General features: G+C 44.4%; 3 protein-coding genes across 4 annotated transcripts in view; 2 read left to right on the top strand and 1 right to left on the bottom strand.

Moving 5' to 3' along the window:
• The first annotated feature begins 1,476 nt into the window (after window positions 1-1,476).
• LOC125528712 (exosome complex component RRP41 homolog) lies at window positions 1,477-4,944 on the top strand. The gene is made up of 10 exons (XM_048693147.2): window positions 1,477-1,668; window positions 1,750-1,857; window positions 2,772-2,813; window positions 2,890-2,957; window positions 3,450-3,528; window positions 3,620-3,656; window positions 3,941-4,057; window positions 4,149-4,234; window positions 4,377-4,466; window positions 4,613-4,944. The coding sequence occupies exons 1-10, from the start codon at window positions 1,612-1,614 to the stop codon at window positions 4,655-4,657; spliced, it is 729 nt and encodes a 242-aa protein (XP_048549104.1). The 5' UTR covers window positions 1,477-1,611; the 3' UTR covers window positions 4,658-4,944.
• A 214-nt stretch (window positions 4,945-5,158) lies between these two features.
• Window positions 5,159-9,250, bottom strand: NINJA (Putative interactor of JAZ). The gene is made up of 3 exons (XM_048693139.2): window positions 9,063-9,250; window positions 6,309-7,467; window positions 5,159-5,722 (listed from the first exon to the last, which is right to left on the bottom strand). The coding sequence occupies exons 2-3, from the start codon at window positions 7,369-7,371 to the stop codon at window positions 5,355-5,357; spliced, it is 1,431 nt and encodes a 476-aa protein (XP_048549096.1). The 5' UTR covers window positions 7,372-7,467; window positions 9,063-9,250; the 3' UTR covers window positions 5,159-5,354.
• Window positions 9,251-14,045: 4,795 nt separating this feature from the next.
• LOC125528685 (transcription factor IIIB 60 kDa subunit-like) overlaps window positions 14,046-26,182 on the top strand; it is a 32,755-nt gene continuing 20,618 nt past the window's right edge. The window contains exons 1-13 of one of the 2 annotated variants that reach the window (XM_048693128.2): window positions 14,046-14,235; window positions 15,407-15,488; window positions 15,753-15,834; window positions 15,925-15,997; window positions 16,076-16,161; window positions 16,247-16,323; window positions 17,672-17,728; window positions 17,802-17,914; window positions 18,439-18,518; window positions 18,593-18,679; window positions 19,243-19,323; window positions 24,562-24,699; window positions 24,779-24,946. In XM_048693128.2, the coding sequence (XP_048549085.2) occupies window positions 15,424-15,488; window positions 15,753-15,834; window positions 15,925-15,997; window positions 16,076-16,161; window positions 16,247-16,323; window positions 17,672-17,728; window positions 17,802-17,914; window positions 18,439-18,518; window positions 18,593-18,679; window positions 19,243-19,323; window positions 24,562-24,699; window positions 24,779-24,946 (1,107 nt within the window). In that variant the 5' untranslated portion in view covers window positions 14,046-14,235; window positions 15,407-15,423. The remainder of the gene's footprint in view (window positions 14,236-15,406; window positions 15,489-15,752; window positions 15,835-15,924; window positions 15,998-16,075; window positions 16,162-16,246; window positions 16,324-17,671; window positions 17,729-17,801; window positions 17,915-18,438; window positions 18,519-18,592; window positions 18,680-19,242; window positions 19,324-24,561; window positions 24,700-24,778; window positions 24,947-26,182) is intronic. The other variant, XM_048693131.2, reaches the window with a different exon arrangement.

The raw sequence follows: 26,182 nt of genomic DNA, 5'->3' as shown, positions 1-26,182 counted from the left end.
GACGAGGGAAGTTCCTGTGACAGGCCCCAGAGGGAGAAGCACGAAGAGCGTTCGGACGGAGCTGCCGGTGCGCGCTCACCATGCTCTCTTCTGTGTTTTGGCGCAAGAATGGCTGGGTAGATGGGTTGGGCGAGGAACTCCGCTGTTGGGTGAATGGGCCTGGATATTTTTCTGGCCCAGTGCGGCGCTGGGGTCGTCGTAAGGAGCTGGCTCCCACTGACCTTAGAGCATGTCAAACCCTCACTAGCGTTTTAAGGATCAAAAAAATGGTCTTTTTGTTTACTTTTACAGGTTGAAAAATAGGGGCAAAGATTAGAACCCTCAGACCCAACTCTTATAACGAAATATTCCCCATGAACGACGTTGTCGTTGCGGGCATACCGTCGAGCACCTCGTGCACGACGGGCGAAGGGCGGCGCGGGGGCGGAGGGCGGAGGGCGGGGCGGGCGCGGGCGGAGGGCAGTGGCCGGGGGGTGGGAGGCAGAGGCGGAGGGCGCGGGGGCGGGAGGCGGAGGGCGCGGGAGTGGGCACGGGCCAGAGGGCGGTGGCGGCGGGTCGAGGCGGAGGGCGCGGAGGCGGAGGGGCGCGAGAGGAGGAGAGGCCGGGAGGCGGGAGGCGGAGGCGGCGGGCGGGCGCGCGCGCGGGAGTAGAAGCCGGCGGGGCGGCGGGACGGATGGCGACGACCGGGGGCGGGGCGAGCGCGGCCGTGGCCGGGAGGAGGTGGAGGAGAGGCCGGTGGCTGGGGGCGGGGCGGGCGCGGGCGCGCGGGAGGTCGACTAGACGGCCGGCGGTGGCGGGGGCGACTAGCAGCGGCGGACGCGGGCGTGGGCGCGGGAGTTGGGAGGATTTTCCCCCTCCCGCGCGAGGATAACCGCCAAATGAGGGTTGAAGTAAATTTTGCTCCCCAACCTTTACTTTTCAGGGTTGAAAGAGAGTTTGAGGATGGACCCTTAAAAAAAATTGAGAATTTAAGGGTTAAGGGGTTTTAGTCTACGTGATTTTTTGCTCGCAAACTGTAAAAATTATAAGGGTTTGGAGGGTTTAAGGGCTCTCCTGGAGATGCTCTTAGAGCATTACTAGTAGAGCCCTCAAACCCTCAAACCCCTAAAAATAACTGCTTTTTTACAGTTTTCATCAAAAAAAAGTCGTAAACTAGAACCTCTTAACTCTTAAACCCTCAAAAAAAATTTAAAGATCCAACCCTCAAATCCTTTTCCAATCCTCAAAAGTAAGGGTTGGGGAGCAAACTCTACCCCAACCCTCATTTGGCGGTTATACTCACGCGGGAGGGAAAAATCCTCCCAACTCCCGCGCCCACGCCCGCGACCGCCGCTGCTAGTCGCCCCTGTTGCCGGCGGCCGGCCCGTCGACCTCCCGCGTGCAACGACAACGTAGTTCATGAGAAATATTCCGTTATAAGGGTTAGGTTTGAGGGCTCTAATTTTTACCCCTGTTTTTTAATCCATAAAAATGTAAAAAAATCATTTTGGATCTTTAAAATGCTAGTGAGGGTTTGAGGGCTTGAGGGCACCAAAGCCCTCTCCCTCGTCCTCGCCGCCGCAGCCTGCACGGAGCTCGAAGCAGGAGTGGAGAGGGCGAAACAGTCCGGCGATGGAGTACGTCAACCCTCTCACCGGCTTCCGCGTCGACGGCCGCCGCCCCAACGAGGTCACGCCTCTCTCCTCCCTGTCCGCCTTCCTCTGCTTCAGGCTCGGCTGACTCTGCTTCTTCGCGGCCGGTGCCTCGCAGATGCGGCAGCTCAAGGGCGAGGTCGGCGTCGTCTCCAGGGCCGACGGCTCGGCGCTCTTCGAGATGGGCAACACCAGGGTCATCGCCGCCGTCTACGGACCTCGAGAGGTAGTCCAATATTTCTCGCATATAGTTCGTGCACGCCAACTGTTCGATGCATTGTCTGTTAGGGGTTGGCGTGAGATGTGTAGTTAATTATCGGTGCTGAGCTGAATAGGGGCGGGGTTTTCGAATTGCACATGCCATGTATGGCGGAATGCTTGCGGGGATTGACGTCAGGTTTGTTTGTTGTTAGGTTCTGGATTCAGGATGATATTTTTCAAAGAGCACTCGAAATGTTTGATGGAATGTCTATGAACGGTTACTGTGAAGTTTCTAGTTAGTTTTTGGATATATGTTGGTTTGGGGCATCTTTGTCTATGAACGGATCCATTGTGAGCTTTCTATGACATGGAGCACTGAAACGGCACAGCAGTCTTGTCATGTTGCGGATGCTACTGCAGAATGACATCCTTCTGGTGTTTTGGGTACTGCAAATAACATGTTCTAGGAAACTGGTAGGGTCAATGGTGGCAGTAGAACATTTTTAGAAGCCCGCATAGCAGGTTCAGTGCAAGGCATCCACGCCCAAGTTCAGAAAGCAGTAAAAGCAAACTACTGAAACGAACTTAAAAGGTTCAACCATCTCCAAGTTTCTGTCCAACACACAGCCATGATCTAACTATTACATGCAAAGGACAATCCACACCACATTTCCAGTAAAGCACCAGATGAGTCAAGCCCCTGCCGTTGGAGCCATTGGCGACCAGCAGGTAGCATCAAGGGTTGAGACTGGGCTCACCAGAGAAGTCATCTGCTTGAGTGCCAGTAGAACATGGGGTATTTTCTCACAGGACCTATGGCGGCTCTTCCTTGTGCAGCTATGATATTGCCTTTTCATACCAGTTAGTATTCCTCAATATGAACGGCTAACAAATCTCAGCTTAAGACTAATGTTATGTTTGCTTGTTTTACTCATTCAGATCCAAAACAGGAGTCAGCAACAAAACGGTAAAGAGGCTTTGGTAAGTTTATTAGTCCAAGCGCATCAAGATTAAAGGTTTTCTTGTTAGGATGCCCTCATGAGAAATGTGTCTGCAGGTGCGTTGTGAGTATAGAATGGCAGAATTTAGCACTGGGGATCGAAGGAGAAAGCCAAAAGGTGACAGGTATGTTCCAGCTTTGGGAGGAAGAACCGTTGACTATGGTGGATTCATTTATTATCAGTACACACTTTTGTCATGACAAGTTTTCATACCGTTATTCCAGGCTTATTCTCCATGTTATTTTTTTTTCAAATATTTGATATCATTATTGTTGTCTAGATCGGGGATAGTGTTAACTTTTAGTTATGTCTGATTTGTTCTTAAAGGGGAAAGGTACTCAGAGCTAAGGGTGGTTTCATGTCAAGAGCTTTTTAGGCCTGTAACATAATCAAATATTGCAATGCAGTTAAAGTAGAAGTTCAAGAATTTCCTCATGTGAAATAAAACAGACAGTGCTAATGTGTAGCTTAGTTGATTCGTGCCAGTGTTTTGTGGTGAACAACTGAACACACAGCATGCAAAGGGAATAACATGACTCATCAGTTATAGTCTACTTGCTATCTTACTTCCTGCACAACTATGTAGTAATAAGGTGAATCTACAACTTTGTGACAGGCGATCAACAGAAATTTCTCTTGTTATTCGGCAAACAATGGAGGCAAGCATATTAACACATATAATGCCACACTCACAGGTGAGTCATCTCATCAGTTGCACCGCAAGAAACCTCTATCCTGAATTGTAAACAGGACCCACTCTGAATTCTTACTGTGTTTGGTTTGCAGATTGACATATTTGTCCAAGTTCTTCAAGCTGATGGTGGTAAGTGCACTATATTTGAATGTTTCATATCTATCTCTGATCAGCATGCATAAATAGAACCAACTTTATTTCTTTTGCCAAACCAAAGGCACACAACACAAGGCTTTTTTTTTTGTCCAGAGGCCGTTTAAATATTTTACTTAGTACACATGCATTTTCTTGTTTCCATTACCCAGTCCTGCTGTGACTTACTATTATTTTTGACTATTTTGAAACGATTGTAGCATGAATGGTACTTAAAATGACTCCAGTTGCTATCTTGATCATGACTGCGTGTCTAACAGGAACCAGGTCCGCATGCATCAATGCTGCAACACTAGCACTTGCAGATGCTGGGATTCCAATGCGAGACATAGTCACTTCTTGCAGTGCTGGGTATCTGTGTTCTACTCCTTTGCTTGGTATGGGGCCTATTTTCTGTTCTCACATCTATGACAAAGCTAAGAATCATCTCATACAAAGAGGCCTCAACCATTCAATATGTTGTTTCAGATCTGAATTATATAGAAGACAGCGCTGGAGGCGCGGATGTAACCGTTGGCATTCTTGCAAAGATGGACAAAGTGACTCTTCTGCAGGTTACAAAACGATCATAAACTTTGATTGCTCCAAATTTCAGGGCCTTCCCTAGCCCACGTCTCATCTGCAGCACAAATTTTCTGATGCGACACATTTCTGATTCATTCACAGCAACACTAATGCTCAAAAGGTGATTTTCAGATGGACGCGAAACTACCAATGGACACATTTGAGACTGTGATGGACCTTGCAACTGAAGGGTGCAAAGCGATCGCGACCTACATCCGAGAGGTTAAGAACCGTTCCTTATTCTCAGCCGCCCTTGCTCAATTACATCTTCTCCAAACTTGTCGTCCTACCATTGGATACACTGAAACCTTATTTCCCATTGTAATGGAACCTGAATGCTGGTTGGATGTGCTGTGATGCTGAAACAGGTGCTATTGGAGAACACGAAGCAGCTGGAGTGTCAGCGAGGCTAGTTAAACCTAGCAGGCGGATGCCATTAAACGAGAGCCTGTAGCACTTGAAGGCGGGTCTGTTGTGTAACGCTGATTGATGGCTTATCTGCCTAGCAGAGCTAGCATTGAGAGAAAAAAATGGCACTGAACCTGTCAAAGATAGCCGGACCATCATTTTCCCTCCTAACGTAAATGCTGTAGCGCACAGGAGATGACATCTTGATTATGTGAAACTTTGATGTTGAACTTGGTATCCATGTTGTACTTTTGAAAATGTTTTAACACGGTGCAAATTTAACTTCAAAATAGCAGACGGAGTATATGGTACATACATCCCCAGGTTGACATGTTGTGAAAGCATTTCTACCTCCTGTATGATGGATGATGAAATATTTGTTCGACTGAAAAACTCTTATAGAAGAAAGCATATGTATGCAGCTATCATTCTGCCTGCATCATCACCAAATGGCAACACAGCTCCATCACACCATTTTGCTGGCTGTAGTCAAATATTATTCTGCCTTGAAGACACAAAAGGAGCTATAATAAATACATCAGTTTCGTTCACAACAATGGAGCCAAAGTTACAACATGACACATGTCTACATAATGTATATCAATAGGGTTTGAATCAACAGAGCAACAATATACTGAACTGATGATATGGACACAAAGGGAACAGCAAGCACACTATGAAACCGGCACGCATGCCGCTGAATTAGTTTTGGGCTGAGGCCGCTTGATTCCCGACAGGAAACGCCGACATGGTAGCATTGTTCTCCTGGCCTGTTGCGTCCACGCTAGCGTGTCGCGTGAACTCCTCAGGCGTCATGTGTGTGCCATGGCAAGCACACACGATCTTCACTTCGTTTCTGCCGAAGTTGTATGTTACGCCCGATATGGTCCTGCCATTTGGTCCAGACCCGGTTGTGGATACCCAGGGAAGATCAGGGTATGATCCGGACCCTCCGAATTTGACATTCGGGGCGATGCCCGGCCTTATACCAGAGCCCGAGCCCATGAGAGGCAATACCTTCTCAACGACCTTACCATCCTCCAAAAGAGCAGAGGAGGACGCGCCAGCCTCTGCAGTTCATAAAGAAGAGAAAGGGAAACGATTAACTTCCAAATTTTAAACGAACAAAAGGTATAGCTGTGCATATAAGAAGCTTAATGAGGAATTACTTTTCAACTATGCTCATTTTACCTTACTAGATTACAGGAAAGCACTTCCATATCAAGAAGTGGCAGTGCTGCTCACAGATACTCCCTCTGATCCATAATAAGTGTCGCAGCGTTGAACTAAGGTTGAAATAACCTTAGTTCAAAAAACTGCAACACTTATTTTGGATCGGAGGGAGTAGTAATTAAAGTGGTTCTAAATTAGATGAGCTAACTACACACCTCCAGATTGCTTCTGTCACACCAAACCGAAGGAGAAACTAATAAAAGGACATTTGGGACTGGACAGCAGACTAAAACTCTTCACTGAAATATCCAGACCAAGTATTTCAACTCAGTGTTCTTACATAACCTAACAAATCCAGATGTCATTTAGAGAGGTAGACACATATAGGAGTCATTTTACGACATATATTTGAGCACCGTAGCAACATGAGCTTTTCCTCTATTTATTTGCACATATGTAGAGAGTATTACGAGGTGAACTAACCTTGAGGTTTCTTTCCATCATCAGCTTGTTTGGCTCCTGCTCGTTCGGCTTGCTTTGCAGCAAAGGAAGAAATAGCCTGAGGCGGAGTACCAAATGCCCATGAAGAGCTCGTTTCAAGTATTGGTAGCTGACCTGTTGGGTAACCAAAAGAAACCTGGGAGGCACCACCCATCGTCTGGACCGCTGGTCCATTGTTTACGGGTGGCCTCAATTGCACTGTATACATTGGAGGAAAATTGGGTGCATTAGTTATGCCCAGGGGTGCTGAAACCTGAGTCTGGCCTTGATATTGTGCAGTCACTACATTCGATGCTTGTAAGGGATTTCCATGCGGCAACTTTCCAGAGCTAGATTCACTTCCTGAAAAGCTCGGTTGCCTTTTTCCTTGAAATCCACCTGTAGCATCATCACTGGATCTCTTTATATCGGATCCTCTGTTTACCACAGAGCCCTTGGCACTGTCTTCACGCTGTGCAACCAACCAAGAGTTTGAGCCTTCTGCTTCCGAGTCTGCAACATCCTCATTTTCACCTGTTGAACCATCATCCGTGCTAATTGAAATCGGTGCATTTTTCACACCTCCCTCAGAGCTCTTACTGAATGCATCAGGCTGGTCAGCAGCAGAATGATGCTTCTTCTGAAAACTTGTCTCTTCAGAAAGCAGCTTTCGTTTACTTGAGACTGGCATGTTTTCCTCCGAATTATTTCCAATATTATTTGGAGTCCGCCCCTCCTGATACTGGGGAAGCTGAGATTGGTGGGCTATTAGTTCACTTGATCCATCTGCCACTGGAGCAGAGGAGCCACCGTGTTGTCCCCAGAAGTTTCCAAATGGCGGGGTAGCAGGGCTATGCCTCTGCTTGCTACTGTGTTCCTGGTTCTCAGCAGTTGCTTGATAGTAATGCGCAAAAGGAGCATCGGGAGGTTGCGAGACGCCTTTGCTACTGCTCTCTTCCACTTGAGGTTCTGCTTTAGGCTCTAGAGAAGCATCTCTTGCCTTAGACTTCCCAGAAGACCCACCACCCAAAGAGAGGCCTAAACTAAGCTCAAGGCCATCCTCCATTTCTAGTTTCTGGTGATCGTATGGTTAAAACCTGATTCTTCAGTATATACCACCAGACTGCCTTGTGTTATAATTATCCCATTTAAGCAGTCATCTCTGCAACGTAACAATATTATAGTAAGGGTATGCCATCATGTCTGTCCATGACAATAAAGAAGTGTATGTAGAAGTACAAAAATATAACAATCCATCATAAGAATAGATGCTAAACAACTATGAAGCACCAATACGGCCAGGTCTGGCGTTCCTGTTACAATACGCAGCCGATACGCCAAATACGTGTATCCCCAGAGTGACACGGGAAGACGATACGGCCATCGGCATGCCGCCGACATGTCGGGGACACGGTAAGCCCAGTAGATGCCCACTCCTAAACCTAACAGCCAGCTCTCTCTCACTTGCTCTATTCGCTCAATTGACCAGGGCAGAAGATTGGGTCAAGAGCAACTGGGCGACCGCACGAGAGTGCCTCCGCCGTCGCCGCCTGGATTCACCTCGCTGCCCTCCAGAGTCACCACTATGATTTGCTGTATAATGCTCCTGTTTGCTGCTGCTGACCTACTGATGTTGCTGTTGTGCTGGTTAGGGAGTGGCGTGGCATGTGCAGCCCATCTTCAGGCATGGAAGCAACATACCGGGCTGGTATTGTCAATCAGAAGTATCCTCTACGGGCTCATTCTACAACTTAAAAGTACCATGAAGATTGAGGAAATTGATGATCATTCCGTCATTAAAGACTTGAAAAAAGAGGCATGGAAGCAACAAATGGGGCAGTATTTTGATCTCTCGCGCATCCAATTATTCTGTTTTTATTACAGGGCACTTCATTAATTATTCATATATACTCCCCGTATCGCCCTATGGCTTTCTAGAAATTGCTATATCCCATGTCCTTGTATCCATGTCACCACATCAGTGCGGCGTAGCTAAGGGGCTGTTTGGATTGCAGCCCTCAACTGCCGATCCAAAATTTTGGTCGTTGACTAGGCTTGGCATTCTGTTTGGATGGGCACCAATTTTTTGGTGCGCCCAGCCCACCTCAACTCCTCCAGTTCAGTTTCACACCAAATCATTGGCAAGTCTGGGGCGGCCAATTCTTACGCCAATTATTTGGCTTGCCAAGATTGGCAGGGCGTACACAGGCGAAAACCAAACAGCCCCTAAACGACTACGTTTCGGACGGACCATTTTGGGCTGCTCGAGGGCACATAAATCGTACAGGGGGGATATGGAATGTTCTAATCGGTTGCACGAAAAACATCAGAACCATAACCCAAATTCATGTCTGTCTACAGTACTGTGGCTATTAGGAATTCAGAATCAGCCCCGTGCTTATTTGACTCGAATCAAGCAGCCCAGCTGCCCTCCTCTCGCAGCCCCAGGAGGAGGCGGTTCTCCAGGGCCAAGGCAGCGGAGCGATCCGACCGCCCCTCCTCTCCCCAGGCGACGGGATCTAGCTACAGGGGCGGGCGACCTCGATACCATTCCGGTAATCGTCCAGCTTCTCTCCCCCTGACCGTCAACTAATCAATCACGCGAATTCCTAAATCTGCGCCCTCCCTCCCTCGCTAAAACTCCCGTCCGCGCAGATCCAAATCCTATCGACCCGCCTCCAACTGTAACTGTGAAAATCCTGAACCCAGCGCCCGGGGGAAGAAATCAAAACAGAAAGCAGATCAGGAGCCCCGAACCAGTGGTGCGCAGAGCGCCGCGCCTGCGTCCTTCCTCGCGGCCGGCGGCTCGCCGGCGACGGGCCACGGGGTGGAGCCGGGGGCCGGGGAGGCGACGGCGGGGCGGGCGCGCGCGCGGGGGGGCCTCCGGTCGCCGGCGGCGGGGAGGGCGGGGCGGGGGGAGCTCGCTCTAGTTGGTTAGTTCGGGCGCGTGGAGAGGAGGGAGGAGGGAGGGAGAGGGGAGGAAGCTACGCGATGGAGGGAGGGAGGGAGGGAGCTCGCGTCGTTTGCTCCGGGTCTGGCAGGTGGGGCCCGGCGCTCAGCGACCGGGCGGGACGGACGCGGTTGCGTGGGCGGTTCCGCGGTTCGGCAGGTCGACGGTGCGGCGTGGGCCCGCCTGCCGGATTTGTTTGTTTGCTCCTCCTCTTTTGTTTACTATCCGCACGTGGTTTCTGTGCGCGTGCCGGCCGCGAATTTAATTTGGGTGTCGTCGTGCGTGGAGTTTGTTCAGGCGAAAGTCGTCCGAGTGGTGCATTTTTTATTTTCCTTTTCGATCCAGGCGGCTACCCACTGGATTTGTTATCCTTTTTATTTATTAAACAAAAACAAGGGAGAGCTCCTGGCTCCATTTTATATAACATCTTACAGGCAGCTAAAAGTTTAAGAGAAAGAAAAACCAAGCTACATCCATGTCCTGTGATCAGGGGGACCCCGGCCAAACATTACTCAATCACAGAGAATGCACTTAGAAAGTGCAAAAAAGATAAGCAGGTCAAGCAACCGGAGGCGAAGAGAAGCACGTCGCCTCAGATGCAGGGGCTGGTACGGGTTTTGCCATGACGCTCATGTTCTTCTGCCTTCAAACAATCTTCATCTTGATCAACTCCCTTCATGAAAGAAACAGAAGCTCGAGAAGTGATACCACTAAAAACCTAATTCGCTCTCAAATAAAAACCTAGTTCAGTCACTAAAGCATCCATGGCTGAATGGTGAAAGCGTCCACCAATGTAGAAAGGCAAAATGGGTCACAAAGTAGGTTTGATTCCTGATGGATGCACAACCTCTTAAAAGATAGAACCAGAGGTGGGAAAGAAGGTAGTATAGGAAACTTGCTTTTCGATTCTTCTCGAAAGTGAATCCCTCTAACGCTTCTATTAGTGTTTTATGAGAAATTTTTTTATAGACACAACTAGTGTGAAAATCCTTAGTCACTGGGCAAGAAAGCTCGATGGGAACAAAAAGGATACAATTAGTTCAGATTAAAAAACATACAATTTCAAAGAAAAGAAGGAATGGCAAGTTTCCCTCCATTGAACATCAAACAATCTAGAAAATAGGTAAAGGAAGGCGTATCATAGCGGTATTTTTCTTTTTTTCTATTCACTTTCTAGGGTTCTAAATTGAAAATATGAACAGGAACGAAATCGTATTGAAATTACATAAAAGAAAAGAGAAGGGAGGAGTAGCTCTTGGTTTAAAGAAATGGGGGGGGGGTCAAATTCAATCCTTTTCCTTTCTTTGATGATCTTCAACACATCTATTTGAATTCCCTGCGAGTGAAGGATTTCATGTATGGAGAAAAACCTCTTGAGGGCTATCTGATCTTGCGTAGGGCTAGGCTGGCTTGCAAGATTCGCTTCGTGCCATTGGCAAAACACTAATATGTGCTTCGCCCTTCTCTTCCTTTAAGTTTAATAGGCAGTTGGGCAACCAATCAAGGGGGAACACGTTCGATGAAATAATTTCTTAGATGTATTACCCTATCCCCATGGGTTGGGACCCCTTTTGACAGGTCAAAAGATAGCTTCACCCCTACTCAATATGGAAAGGGATCTGTATATTTGTAGTACCCGTGGATAGAAATCTTCTAGCTGAGCCGATGTCTGCTCCTTGAAGATCAAACTCCATTTCCTTACCGGTCTTAACATTAGTGACCAAATCTGATACAGAAAGACCCAAGTAGCACTGTTAAAGATGATGCTATTCATGTGTGTCCAGTGGGCCCAAAGAATAGTAGCACTAACAGTATTAAGATCATTTAGCTTACGACGAGACACCCACACAGAGGCAATAGGCTCATTCCCACACATTGGCCTATTAAAAAAACCATTAGCTTCAGCCCAAATGTGTCAGGCCACTATGCAATCAAAAAATATATGGAATGGATTCACTATGAGAACTGTATACACAGTCTTCGCTTTTGATGTTTCTCTTCTTGAGATTGTCCCTAGTCATCAACTTGTTATTAAACAAAATCCATATAAAAACATGAATCCTAGGAGGAATCACCAGTTTCCAAACGGAAGGAATGACAACAAGGATTTTTTATTTTTATTTTTTTAGAATCAGATTGATTTGTTTAACTCATCAAACTAAGCAAGTTAGAGCATCTACAACCGGACTAGACAAATATGACTCATAAATGTCAGCGGGCACATTCGAACTGATCCATTAAAACTGAAGGTTATTCACTTTGATAGAAAATTGTTGCTTACTACAAACCCTAGCACTTGGGGTCCCAACACCTTCCTAGTTGAGATGCAAACGGTCTGCCCGTGCCTCCTCGATAGAGTGTAACCCACCGATCTACATCCCCTTGCTGACCTGGGTTGCTTAATTAGATGGTGCCTGCAAAACACCCTTTTGCCCACAAACCCACGTCACCTACTCCAAAGCATCACCACTTAAGCCCGACTACATATCTCAGGGAGCTCGAGGAGTGTAGGGCCAAAAAGAGGTATATCGTGGCCTCACTGTCGGACGAGGAGGAGGTGGCTACCATGTGTTCGAACATTATGATCCTAGAGGAGCACCTCACCGCCGTGGCACCGCGCGTTGCCCGCAAAAGGCTTCAAATCAGCGGGCTTACGTATTTGCATATCTTATGGTTGATGGGTACGATATAGAACTCGTTGACAATGATGGCTTAAAAGTGGGTTATGGCACAAATGACATGGCCCACCCCCAACGCCCCATTCTCAACTGTCGTCGATCTCCTCGATGGCTCCGCTGCTAATCTCCTATGTCGTGTGCTTGGGATTTCTAAAGGACATGGCTTGGGATCCTCAACTGCCAAGTCAAATCTCATCGAACACGACGAGGAGGAGGAGGGGACCCACTATAATTTCTTTTCCAGGGGGGAGGATCCCATCTGCGATAACATGGAGGGCACCCATGATGCGTGCTCTTCCAAGTGGAAGGAACTCATGTGAAACAACAAGGACGGAACTCATGATGTGTTTACTTGTGGCTCTTACAATGGAGGAAAGATCCCATGATCATCTGAGATGGCGTGGAGTAGGTCGCTTTAGCTAATTCCCTACTTTTTCCAGCCAACTGGCCCCTTTTGTTGCAGTAGCTTTTGCCATTCGATGTTTAAGTATGCCATGTTTATTTCAGTTATGCATAATGTGACGTCATTATGTTTAAGTATGAACTGTTCAGTTCAATTTCACCAACACCAGTTTCAATTGCTATATTTGGTTGTGTGTAGTTAACATAACTGTAATGTTCAATTATGCAATGTGTTATTTAAGTATGAACTGTTTAATTCAATTTCACCAAATACAGTTTCAATGCCTATATTTGATTGATGTTAAGATTGTTGTAGCTAACATATAATGTGTTTAATTCAGTTATACACAGTGTATTGTTCAATTATGCAATGTGATGTTTAAGTATGAGCTGTTCAGTTCATTTTCAACATGAACAGTTTCAATGACTAATTTGATTGTTGTTTAAACCTGTTGTAGTTACAATGTGGGTGCTAAATCACCCAAAACGGGGCATACCGACCTAATTAAACGAGAAGCTCCAAAAATGCCACAACAATAGTAGTCCATTAGGGCAGCTAGCCGAGGTTATGGCTATCGTCATGCTTAACGAAAGTTCAATGCCCATCCAACGGCCAACGACGTCCTTGTCAAGAAATGGACGACTTGGGAAGCTGAAGCGTGAGAGGCCTCCTAGTGTGTATGCCCGAAAGCACAACTCAAACATTACAATTCAGGAGGCATACACAAAACACGACTGCTATCTCACTTTTTTAGGGGACTGCTATCTCACTTACTGTGAGACGTACACTCATCTCGCCAATAATGATACGCTAATAGGCCGGTCCAACACCTTTTTGTGTGGTTTTTTCTTCTTTGCTTATATGTGTTTTTTTATCGGTTTTCATTTTTTCCATATTTTTTCTTTTTTCTTTTATTTCCAAAGACATATTGACTTTTTCAATACACGTTGTACATGTTTAGTACACATGCGTAACATTTTGAATTTTTCTGATACATGTAGATTTTTTTTCTTCAAAATACAAGTTTGAATGTTTTCTCAAATAAATATTAAAAATTTCATATAAACGTCAAACATTTTTTTTGAATGGTACAGAACATTTTTTAAGTTATGAGAACATATTTTTTAAAGATCACGAGCATATTTTTGAAATGCATGGACATATTTTTGAGTGGTAGTATGAAATATTTTTCCTAAATAATGCACACATTTTTTACATTGTATTACCATCTTTTTAAATGTCAGGATTTTTTGAAATACATTAACATATTTTTAATAGTACTAAAGATTTTTTATAAATTATCTGAACTTTCTTTAAATTATATAAATATACTTAAAAAATTCATTATCATAATTTTGGAATGCGAACATCTTTAAATGTCACAATTTATTTTTTGAATGCTATCAATATTTTAAGAAGTTGCACAAACCTTTTTTTACACTGCATAAACATTTTTGAAGCATGCGATGAACGTTTGTAAAATTCAACTAATTTATTTTTCATTTCAGAAATATAAAAACCAGCAGAACAGAACGTGCGGTAGCGAGTCAGCGAGCCTCACACGCTGGGCCGACCCATGTATGAAGGTGCTAGAGGCGAGCGGTTCTTTCGTCTCGCTGCGGCCCTGCGGGCAAGACAAACAACGCGGCCCACGTGGAAGCCTCGAGATCTTGGTAACACGAAGCGGTATCCGGCCGGGATCTTGGTAACACGTGGACGGCTTCGAACCCGGACTCGAGGATCGCGCCGCCGCCGCCGCCGCCGCACCCGTCGATCGCGCCGCCGCCCGCGCATCCCGTGTCCACCCACCCACCGCGCCCGCTCTCTCCGAGTCGTCCGTCCTTCCTGGTTCTTCCATACTCCGCTGCCGCTCAGGCCCGTGCCCCTCGCGGAATAAAGGTATGTATGTGACCCGAAATCCCCACGCGATGATAAACCCTAGACCCTAGGAGGTTGCTCGGTGTAGATCGGTCGCGGCGGTTTACGGACGGGCGGATTTTGAACTCCGCACATAATGTCTTGCTTCACTTGGCAAAATGTTGATCGGTCATTTCGAGTCGGAGATGGAACTGGCCTAATTTATCATTTAATTTATCTCACCCTTTTGTCAAATTTGCATCCCATATTCGTTTTTTTTGCGGGGATATTCGTTATATATATCATGAAGACCGGGAATCTGAAGCTAGGACTGTTTCCAGTCAATCCGCAGTTTCCGGAATACTTCTTTTGTTCTCGAGGATGCAAATCTCAGCCTGTACCCTGTATTTGCCACGAGTACTTCTGTACATGGAGCATAGGATGGTTCTAGGAATGAAAAATATTAATTATGCTGAATGCTGTTTTGGGCTACTGCATTGGATGCTTTGTATGCCTGTCGATCCGGTCTAATAAGAAAATGAGGGTACGAGTTCCTAGGCCCCAGTTGTGTAGTGGGGTAGTAAGAGCATCGACTATTTAAACTACGAAATTTTCTTGACACTACACATTTGAGTATCGATTGAGGAGCAAGTCGCATGTTCTTAGTCAATAACCGTAACTGGGCACAACCTTTAGTTTCACACTGAGAGTGAGTGCCTGTTCTGTTTTGCTTCTTTCGGTTTGAAATGTTAATGTCAAGAGTTGAAACTTTTTTAAAGTGGTCTTATTGAATGGAAATTTGAGTGCTCGAAATCCAGATTTGATTGCTTGCACGTTTTGATATCTATAATTGGACTGTAAAAGAAGGGTCATGTGCTATGTTCCCGATGAGCCCATGTCCAGGCTCCCCTGTTTGGCCACCAGAGATGAGCACGCACCACAGAGAAGTAGGCAACCCTCACATTCTAATTGTAAATGTTTACACCGTCTGTGTCATTTAGACTTAAGTTGGACAGAAAAATAGTGAGAACCGATGTGTGCTATTAGTTTGCTTCCATCTTTGTGCCCACTCTGAAGAGTATTGTTGCTTTATAATATAAAGCGGGGGGAAACCCTTTTTCGCACTCTGAAGAGTATTGGTATATGCTTGGAACTAAACAGAATTATACAATGAACTTCCGCTGGCTGATCTGAGTTGGATCATCCTCTGCAGCCAACTTCTCTTCGAAAATGGTGTACTGTTCTCACTGTGATGATGATTGCCCATATGTAAAGGATCCTGACAACGGGTTCACGTAAGACCTTCATTTTCTCGTCTTTCACTATTCTTCTAATCTGCTCCCCCCATTCCAAAATGCAAGACATGTTTTGATTTGTTAAAAGAAAGTGGCATGTGACATAAAATTTGATACTGTCATCACACTCGTACAAAAAAAAACCTTACTTACTATTGCGATTTTGGATGGAGGGAGTATTAGTTGTTCACAATAGATTTGTGTGAACACAGCTGAAGCACTTTTGCACCTGTGTCCTTATGTTATTTGCCATGTTGATTTCAGATGTTGTGGAATATGTGGCAAGGTTATTGATCAGGATATGTATACTGACGAGCCTACTTTTGTCAAGGACTCCTCGGGACAGGTTGGTATTGCTACCACACTTTACTTATATTTAGTTTCTTTGATTGATTTGATGTGTACCTGTTGGTTGCTTTGTTTTGAATGTGTATAGAGCCGGCTTAGTGGACACATTATAGGCATTGCGAAGGGCGGTTCACTATCCCGTGAAAGAACTGAAGAGAAAGGTATTTCTTTCACCACATTTTCTTTTTATCATATCATGCATCTCACTGGGGGAATCGTGTTATGGTTTATTTCACCAGGGAGAGACGAGATCTGGCAGATTGTCCATGGCCTGCATGTGAGTGGTGGAGATGATATCATTTGCACTGCTCATAACTTTTATAAAGTATGCATCCTTGTTATCACACAAACATTTTCAAAAATGGTGGGGTATTTTTCATATGTTGATATTTGTCCTTTTTTAAATGTAGCTAGCTCTTGACAATAACTTTACTAGGGGCCGACGAACAAGTCATGTTGCAGCTTCTTGTCTTTACATTGCTTGCCGGTAAGCTTTCACCTAATTAGTCCCTTGCTTTATTGAAAGCCTACTTATCCATTGGAAATATTTCTTGTTCAAACATCACCTTCTCCCATTCCACTTTGGGTGAGCCTCTGTGTATTCTATGTTGTACTCCCTCTGTTCCAAATTACTCGTCGTGGTTTTAGTTCAAAACCACGATGAGTAATTTGGAACGGAGGGAGTATTTATTATGATTGGACCAGGGGCTCATTTAGGGGCTGCTTCGTTTGATGCCAAAATTTGGGTAAGCCCAAAATTTGCTACCAAATTGCCTTGCCAACCTTGAAAAAGTTGCCATTGCCAAATATTGGCTTGCAAACCAAGGATGCCCTTAACTTCTTAGTGAAAACCTGCAGAAGTGTGCCTTCAGTAGAGTGTCATATTGAGAAGTTCATCAGAGAGCAAGAATGAAACTAAGATGGCTATGATCAAGCTAAGCTTCTACAGAAATATGCATGCAAAATTCTTCTAAGTACATCGAAAGTACAAAGGTGAACATGGTTCCATGCGCACCCGCATGAATAGTAAATTTGAAAAAGTAATAGAAAAATCCAAAAATTCTGAAATTTTGGGGTATTTGGTTGACCATTCTACTCACGTATGAGATTTCGTGAAGAAATGACACCTGTGGTATTCTTAGTGTAGAAAATACAATCAGAACCTTACTATTCATCAAACAGTGTTTTTAATATAGCTTCGATTGTCATTTTTGCCTGGAATATCATATCACAGATGTCATTTCTTTGTGAAACTCATACGCGGTATACCGGTTGGCATGTATGTATACCGGTTGTCATCTTTGTGAAACTCATTTCTAGTATATTTTTTGAATTTACTACTCATCAGGGGTACACACACTTATTTATTTCTGAAGTTCAACAATTGCCGTAACACACTACAAGTTCAAGATAAGTCTCATCCATTCTGGTTAAATATTTTTAACTTCGACCATCAATATATAGAAGGGTGGGTGCCTAGTGCCTACCCTGTTCACATAAAACTGGTACCAAAAGAATCATCAGGAAATGCACTTTCATAGTGCATGCCTAATATAATTCTAATTAGTATATCGTTTTTGTGTGATAGGAATTAGCAGTCAAAGTGGCACCTTGTAGACTTGGGTCATGCCCAATAGAAGGCACGGCACACTTATGTTTCATTTACCACTGTCCAAACAGTCATTTTTTCTGTTTGCTTCTTCAGTTTTTCTTGTCCCTGTGTCGCCCTTTCATGCTTGTGTCGGTGTTTGCTCCCTGTACAATGATTGTCGTTTTGGTATCTTTAAGCTATTTGGGTAATACTAATGTCCATATTCAACTAATTGTTTTGTCAGGCGAAGTGAAAAACCCTATCTTCTTATTGATTTCACGGACTATTTGCATATAAGTGTGTAAGTACTCACATTCTCATGTCCTTCATCTTGCAGTCTTTGTTGAAAGGGCTCATCTTGATTTATGTTTCAGATATGTCCTAGGTGCTGTTTTTCTGCAGCTTTGCCAAGTTTTGCTACTCGGAGAACACCCAATTGTTCAAAAGCTTGTAGATCCTAGCCTTTTCATCCACCGTTTTACCGAACGTAAGTTGACATACATGTGCATTCTTATCTTATGTAAGATACACAAAACTTTTAGTTACATGCTTATACATTAATGAATATCAAAGCATTTACAATTTTTCACGTGTCTCTTCTGTTTGTGAAAAGGTAGTTCTTTGTGGGGTATGCCTTCTAGTTTGGATTTCTTGATTGTGTTTGTGATAAGTAAGCAAATGTTATGAAGTCTAGATGTTTGCTTCTTTTGCATTGAAGATATAAATGGATGCGCCTTTCTCCAAGAAGTATAACACCTGTTAATCATACGTTATCAATTTCAAATTCTATGGTTGATGGTAGCATATTCAGAATAATGTATATATACATGAATCACGGGAGCTATGTTTGCTCGCTTTAATGGTCAATATTTTCTGTGCCTGTCAAGGATTTCGAGTTCTGCCAAGCAATATAGCCTTCATAGGGAAGGCTAGACAATTACATCGGCTAGCAAATAGAATCAATGTGCTTTTAATTATTTGCGATTTTGCTTCATTGTTGGTAATGTGTAGGTTTATTGGGGAAAAGGGACAATGCTGTCTCGTGCACAGCTTTACGCATTGTAGCTAGCATGAAGCGAGACTGGATGCAGGCTAGTATCGTCATCATTCTAGTTTCTTATTTAGGTTCTTTTGTAAGGTTGTAATAGCTTGTCCTATGTCGCAGACTGGGAGGAAGCCAAGTGGTTTATGCGGTGCAGCATTATATATAGCTGCACTTTCTCATGGATATATGTACACCAAGGCAGATATTGTAAGCCCGGATGCTCCGGATGGATCAACTTATTTGCGAATTTTGTCCTTAATGTAATTCTTTGTAGTTTTGGCATTTATTGTGCACATGCAGCACTAATAAGAACATATATGATGTGTCTATCCTTTTGCTGGTTCCTGTGCAACCGGCGAACATGGCACACAATAGCATGGAAATTTCTGAAACATATTTACAACATTGATAGGACATGCTTCGAAGGAGCAAATTTCAAATCAGCATGGGATCCACACATCTGGAAACAAAAGGGAGAAATCATGTGAATAGTAGCTACTATTACTAGCATAATTTGAAATCAGCTAGTACAGTGCACATAGCCTTTTTTTTTGGTTTCTCAAGTGTGCATTGAGTTTGGATTTTGAACTCTTGTTACTTGGCAGGTGCATCTTTTGTCAATGTTCTAAAACTGTATCAGAATTTTTTGTGATGTTTTGGTGGTGCTATTGTATGTTGGTGGCGCAGTAGCATTGTGTAAGGTAGGGAGCGGATATGTGTAATGTAGGCTTGAATATGAAATGTCACTAATCATGTTTTATCTTTTTCAGGCTGCTGTTGTGCATGTCTGTGAGGCAACACTATTTAAGCGCTTGATAGAGTTTGAAAATACAGATTCTGGTAGCTTAACGGTATGTATGTTCTCATGAAATAGCCAAATGTTGGTTTTCTATTGTATATTGTCTTACCTTTTTCTGAACCTCAATCACTTTCGTAAGCCATCTGATGAAAATATAACCACTCCCAGTCATCACTCCATTAAAACCTATATAGACTGTTTACAAAGTACAAAGACATGAGTTTGTCTAACCTATGCTACAGTAAAGTAAACATAGGCTAATCCCTACAGTGAGAGACACAAGTAGAACAAAAAGCACTACACTTACGGGCGCTTTAACCCCTCCACTGTTGGGTAGGGCAGCCGTCAACCTCCAAGCTTCAGTGGTGTGTTCGTCCTCCTGTCGGTGGAGGGTGAGTCCCATTGATGGGCACTTCCAGTGGCGGGACTAACAAGACTACTCATCAATGTCGTGTTTACCCGATGTTCTTTGTTGTCTTAAGTTCTTCAGTTTTTTAAATTATCATTGCACACAATTCATATGCAATTGTATTGCACACACACCACAACACGGGTATATGCATTGCACAACAGATCATTACATTACGCGTTGCATGTTCCACATTCATCTTAAGGAAAAATTCTTACAAATGTTCATCAATACGTTTCATTCAATATACTATGACTTCTCAAAAATTCATTCTGGGATTGAAGTAAATGAGTACAATCCTAGCAGACTATGGTGTGTTTGTGTGCTTATTGTGTTACTTCTAGAAAGACCGGAACAGGACAGTGAGAAGAAGTGTTCAAACACATTGATGTCAAAGTCTCAAAGACATCCTTCAACACCTCTTGCATCTCCCCCTCCGTTATTCTCTAAAGTTCCGCAGCCACACACATTGGAGGCCGTGGTACTCGTTTACTTAAATCCTGCAGGGATTCTAGAAAAATAGTGCACTACTAATCCATATACATCTTGCTATCCTACATGTCATACTAATCTATCTAGCTAGGCTATTGTATCTTTGTCTTGCTTATTATCGCTTCATTCTTGCCAAAAAAATTTAAAAAATCAAGTTTATTACGAAACCCTAGAAATGCCTCAGCTTGATGGATAGAACCACAGATGCCTCGGCTCAATGTTCGGGGACCACGGTAGAGCCGCGGCTTGATGGCCGGCACATAGCTGAAAGCTCGAAACAAGGAGAAGCCTAGGTAGTTACCTTCGTTGGCCTGGCGGTGGAGGCTCTGGTGGTGAACGGCTGGCCGAGACAGACCCGAAACAAGGACAAGCCTAGCTAGTTACCTTGGCTGGCCCAGCGGTGGGAGGTTTCCCTAGTGAGCGGCGGGCTTTGGTGTAGGTGCAACGGGATCCAATGGGTGCCACCATCGCCATGGCCAACCACACTAGAAATTTGGAGGGGATATAGGGGAGCATCACGGGATACTGACATAGCCGGTAGAGGAAAGGATGCTGGCACTGCCACGACGCCAGATCCCTACCACTAGATGTCGTGCATCCGAGGATGATTTAGTGATGGAAGGAGAGGAGGGATGCGGTGGTGGTCATAGGAGGGGGGTTACGACATTCGAGGGACTGAGTTTTTCGGGTGTTCTTATAGAGGCGAGGTTAAGGTACGTAGGATTTTTGGATGTGCCTCTCCACTGATGGGTGTAAGAGCATTTACAAGGGTAAACCTCAATCAAACGCCCCTAATTGTCCATGGACAGTCGGGCGGGCGCCAAACCTCTAAGGCTAGCGCTTAAATATCCCCTACTCATCTGCCTCCCCCCTCCCCCTCCCCTCTATAAAGTCAAGTAATCAAAGATAAATATACTACAATGCATCAATTTTTCAAAGATAAATATTCCAATGCAACGATACTTCAAATATATAATATTACAATCCAAACATAAAGTTTTCAAATAAAATAGTTTAAACTTAAATTCAATTATCTGGCCACATGCTCTAATTGTTTGAGTGAAACACCCACAGATGCTCCACTAGATCATTTATAAGCTGTGTATGATTTGCTCGGTTGTGAATTTGATGATCCATCTACAGAAAATTCCCAAACGTTGCCGCCTCTTGATGTGGAAGCTAGACAGATTCACACATATGTTTGAAATCCAGAACATTGAGAACATTCTCTTCCTCATCCTCCACAATCATACTGTGCACAACATGATTGTGGATTGCACAATATGTCATCACCTCCCACAATGTCTGTGGATCCCATTGTTTAGCAGGTCCGCGAGCAAATTCAAAACATGCTTGAAACACTCCAAATGCCCTCTCCACATCCTTTCTAGCAAAGTGAGATTTCTTGGTACCTATTGGACTGGAGATGGTCTTGACAAACCTCGACTACGGAGGATAGATACCATCGTCCATCGGCAAGGCAGCACCCCATGTTGTAGTCATGCCCATGATGGTATAGTTGCACTCTAGAACATTACGAGCATTCGAAATGACTAAAGACTAAAGCTTGAACATCTATAGTGACAGACAAGGGCAAATCGTAACTAGAAGGAGACTACCTTAGGACAACTTAGAATCAAGAAATTGGGGGGAGCTTTCTGGCTTGCACTGTTTGGCCTGTTCATACTAATTAACAATCATGATATTCAAGGTATGTATCTTGATAAGATCAGGCAACGGAAAAAGCTTGGCTTGTGAAGGGTAATGAACGGAGCCAGCTTGGTTCAGTGTATATTCTTTTGGCTCCTCACACAGCGTTGCAAACAATGGTGACCGCCGGAGCATGTTGATGTTATTGTGAGACCCTAGCATGCCAAAGAAAGAGTGCCAAATCTAGAGTCTTGTGATGCAACTGCTTCAAGAATGATGATGGGAGTTTTAACATGACCTTCCTTTGCCCTTGTTGAGCATAGGGGCAGTTCTCCCATTTCTAGTGCATGCAATCCATGGATTCGAGCATACCTGGAAACCTTCTTGATTCTTCAAGTGCCAAAAGCCTCAAGTGTCCTTGACATTTGGTTCTCTCAAGAACTTTGGTCCAAACATCTTCACCTTTGGACTAGCAAATCTAACCATTACTTCCAAGCATGTGCTCTCAGACATCTCGAGGTACTCACCCCACTAGTCTATGTCTGTGCCATACCACAGTAGTTGTGCACTTTTGGGGACCAGAGAACCCAAGCAAGCTAAGGGCACCCCCTTTAACTTGAAGTAATCATCATAAGCCTTGACATCATCCATGATGCGCAAGAACAATGACCTGCACATTTGGTAGCGACAATGAAAAAAGTGCTTGAATAACGCATCGGGGGCAAAGTACTCGTCTATAGATCAACATGGCCCCTTGCCCGACGCTGATTGAAAATTCAATGTCTCGACATTGAACCCTTGAAGATGAGAACATGCTCCTCGGCATTCTCCGTTTCTTGAAGAACTGTCATCATTATCGCCGTTTCATCCTCCTCATCAGACGAAGACAACCCATGAACTTGTTGTAGAAGTACTCCTTTGAATCCATCGTGTTTCCTTCAAAGTGAACGAACGTAAAAGAATGCACTATGGCATTTGACTGAACACTTGCTGTGCGTAGTTCTGCCATGGACCATGTCAGCAGAGGCTGCGGGTGGATCTTGCCGAGCTTCGGCAAGGCTCGAGCGGTGTGGGAGGGGAGGGGGGGGGAGGGGTACAGCGTCCGGCTTCGAGAGCAGAGACAGAGAACGACAACAACAACAACAAAGCCTTTAGTCCCAAACAAGTTGGCGTAGGCTAGAGGTGAAACCCATAATATCTCGCAACCAACTCATGGTTCTGGCACATGGATAGCAAGCTTCCACGCACCCGTGTCCATGGCTAGTTCTTTGTCGATACTCCAGTCCTTCAGATCCCTCTTTTGCGGACTCCTCCCATGTCAAGTTTGGTCTACCTCGACCTCTCTTGACATTATCGCCCTGCTTTAGCCATCCGTTATGCATTGGCGCTTCTGGAGGCCTGCGTTGGACAAGCTTCTCTTCAATCGACGCTACCAACTCTATCTCGTATATCATCATTCCGGACTCGGTCCTTCCTTGTGTGGCCACATATCCATCTCAACATGCGCATCTCTGCCACACCTAACTGTTGAACATGTCGCCTTTTAGTCGGCCAACACTCAGCACCATACAACATTGCGGGTCGAACCACCGTCCTATAGAACTTGCGTTTTAGAGCTTTTGTGGCATTCTCTTGTCACAGAGAATGCCAGAAGCTTGGCGCCACTTCATCCATCTGGCTTTGATTCGATGATTCACATGTTCATCAATATCCCCATCCTTCTGCAACATAGACCCTAGATATCTAAAGGTGTCCTTCTGAGGCACCACCTGCTCATCAAGGCTAACCTCCCTCTCATGCCTAGTAGTACTGAAACCGCATCTCATTTATAGAGAACGATGGCGTTTGAAAAAAGAGGGGTCCAAGCTGTTGAAGTCCGACGTGGCGGACGTCCGGGACTCCGGGCTCCCCTACTTTACACCTTGATTTGGGGCTGGGCTTGGGGATTACGGACATCCGGACGCGTACGGCCCAAAGTAGGGGTCTGCGTTGGACTATAAATGTCCGGACCATCCGGTCCGAACATTTGTGGGCAGGGTAGGGGTCTGCGTTGGAGATGCCCAAACTATCATCCAGCTATCATCTAGAATCGGACGTTGTGCATCATGCTTAAACAACATTTCGTAATGCATTTCTGTGTCAACTACACATGTGTTTACTTCCTTTTGTCTTTTCAGATAGCTAGTTTCAGGTGATATTCCTGTATCTCCTAGAGCATTTGGCTTCCCCTTTCATGTCTATATACTTCTGTGATATCTACTACAAACATATATTATCTGTCTTGACTTGTATGAAGATGATATAATGCCAACTTAAATGCGATGCGTTGTGAACAGCAAGCTCTGTTCTTTTTTTGATGAAAAATAAATAAAAATGATGACTTTCTTTCTTTTGCTGCTCTTTGTGAACAGCAACCTCTGTTTGATACTCATACTTGTAAGATTCCATAGTTGATGAATCTCTTTCTTTTGCAACTCCTTGCCCTTCACACAACAGTTTTCTGGCAGACACCTAGTGCTTATAGTTATTTTTCTAGCTGATCTTGGATGAATTGATGACATTTATGCTCCAAGACCATGTGCAATTGTCCATCAGGATTATGATTGGAGGGGGTTTCAACATTGACGTCATCATCCATTTATAGTTCATTTATTTTGTCTACAACTTTTTTTTGTAAGAACTTCATTTATGGTATACCACTGCTTAGTTATAATTTGTGTCTTCATGCCCCTATGACAGATTGAAGATTTTTTAGCAAAGGCTGATGAAGAGCCGGTTTCAAAATGTTTAGCCAAGTCTGGAGAAGTCCTTTGCGAGCACAAGGATAAGGGTGCTGAGCATTTTTCTCATGGACTTTGTGAGGAATGCTACGACAATGTAACTCACATTTACTATGTTTGTAATGCATTGGTTTTGATATTTCAGTCACTACTACTGACATGACTTGATTGCTCAGTTCACTGAACTGTCAGGTGGACTGGAGGGTGGTGCTGACCCTCCAGCTTTCCAGCAAGCTGAAAAACAAAGACTGGATGCTGCTAAAAGAGCCAAGGAAGCTGTGGACGAGGCAATATGTGAGTTACATAATTCTGAGTTTGAAGATAACATCATGAGCCCTGGGAAGGTAACGGTTCGTGAACATACGTAAATCCATGCTTCTTGCCCCATTAATCTGAGATTCTTTCTTTCTGAACTATAATTCTCAACTAAGCAACTACATTTATTGTAAGCTGAAAATGCGTTATATCGACTAGAAAGGGGGGTGAATAGGCGATTTTTATGAAAGTCTTTAAAACATGGAAGTTATGAAGACAAACGATAGAAATAAACCTATTACCATGCAGCGGAAGGTAGACTACACTAAGCAAACCATAGTCAAGTATTCAATGGAGTGAAAGTACAATGATTAATAGCAGCAATGTAGTAAGGATCAGGTAGGAATATATTATGAAACCAAATAGAACACGCAGTCACTCAGTGAAGATAAAAGATAGTGCAATCATACAATGACTTCATAAGGACCAACAGTAAGTAAAGGTAGGGAAGGATAAAACCAGTAACTCGTTGAAGACAATGATTTGTTGGACCAGTTCCAGTTGCTGTAATAACTATACGTCTGGTTAGGGCGGCTAGGTATTTAAACCTGAGGACACACAGTTCCGGACACCCAGTCCTGAACACGCAGCTCAGGACACCCAGTCCTCACCGTATTCCCCTTGAGCTAAGGTCACACAGACCTCGCCCAATCACTCAGGTAAGTCTTCAAGGTAGATTCCCAAACCTTCGCAGACTTCGTTCACCGATAATCCAAAATGTCTCTTGGATGCTCAGAACGCGACGCCTAACCGGCTGGAGGATTCACAGTCCTCAAGTGTAATAAGTCTTCAGATCACACAGACAAGAAGACTTAAGTGATGCCTAACACTCTTTGGCTCTGTGTGGTTAGGGCTTTATCCTCGCAAGGAATTCTCTCTCAAAGGCTTCGAGGTGGGTTGCTCTCGAACGACAGAAGCCGTACTCTAACTCTGAGCAGCTAACCGTTTATGGTTGTAGGGGTGGGCTATTTATAGCCACTAGGCAACCCGACTTGATTTGTCCGAAATGACCCTGGGTCACTAAGGAACTGACACGTGTTCCAACGGTTAGATTTCATACACACACGACAGCTTTACTTGGGCTACAAGCAAAGCTGACTTATCCGACTCTGGACAAGTTTCGCTCTCATAGTCTTCACTCGAAGACATATGTTTTGGTTAAGCATCACTTCAGTCATTCTGACTGGTTCACTTGGATCCCACTAAACAGTACGGTGGTTTCTATGACTCAACAAAGAAGAAACATAACTACAAAAGATCTAAGT

Source organism: Triticum urartu, chromosome 1A, assembly GCF_056163025.1.
Source record: "Triticum urartu cultivar PI428250 chromosome 1A, HENAU_Tu73, whole genome shotgun sequence".
In the NCBI taxonomy this organism is placed as follows: domain Eukaryota; kingdom Viridiplantae; phylum Streptophyta; class Magnoliopsida; order Poales; family Poaceae; genus Triticum; species Triticum urartu.
Note: the sequence above shows the minus strand (reverse complement) of the source record. Positions and strands in the feature narration are given on the sequence as shown.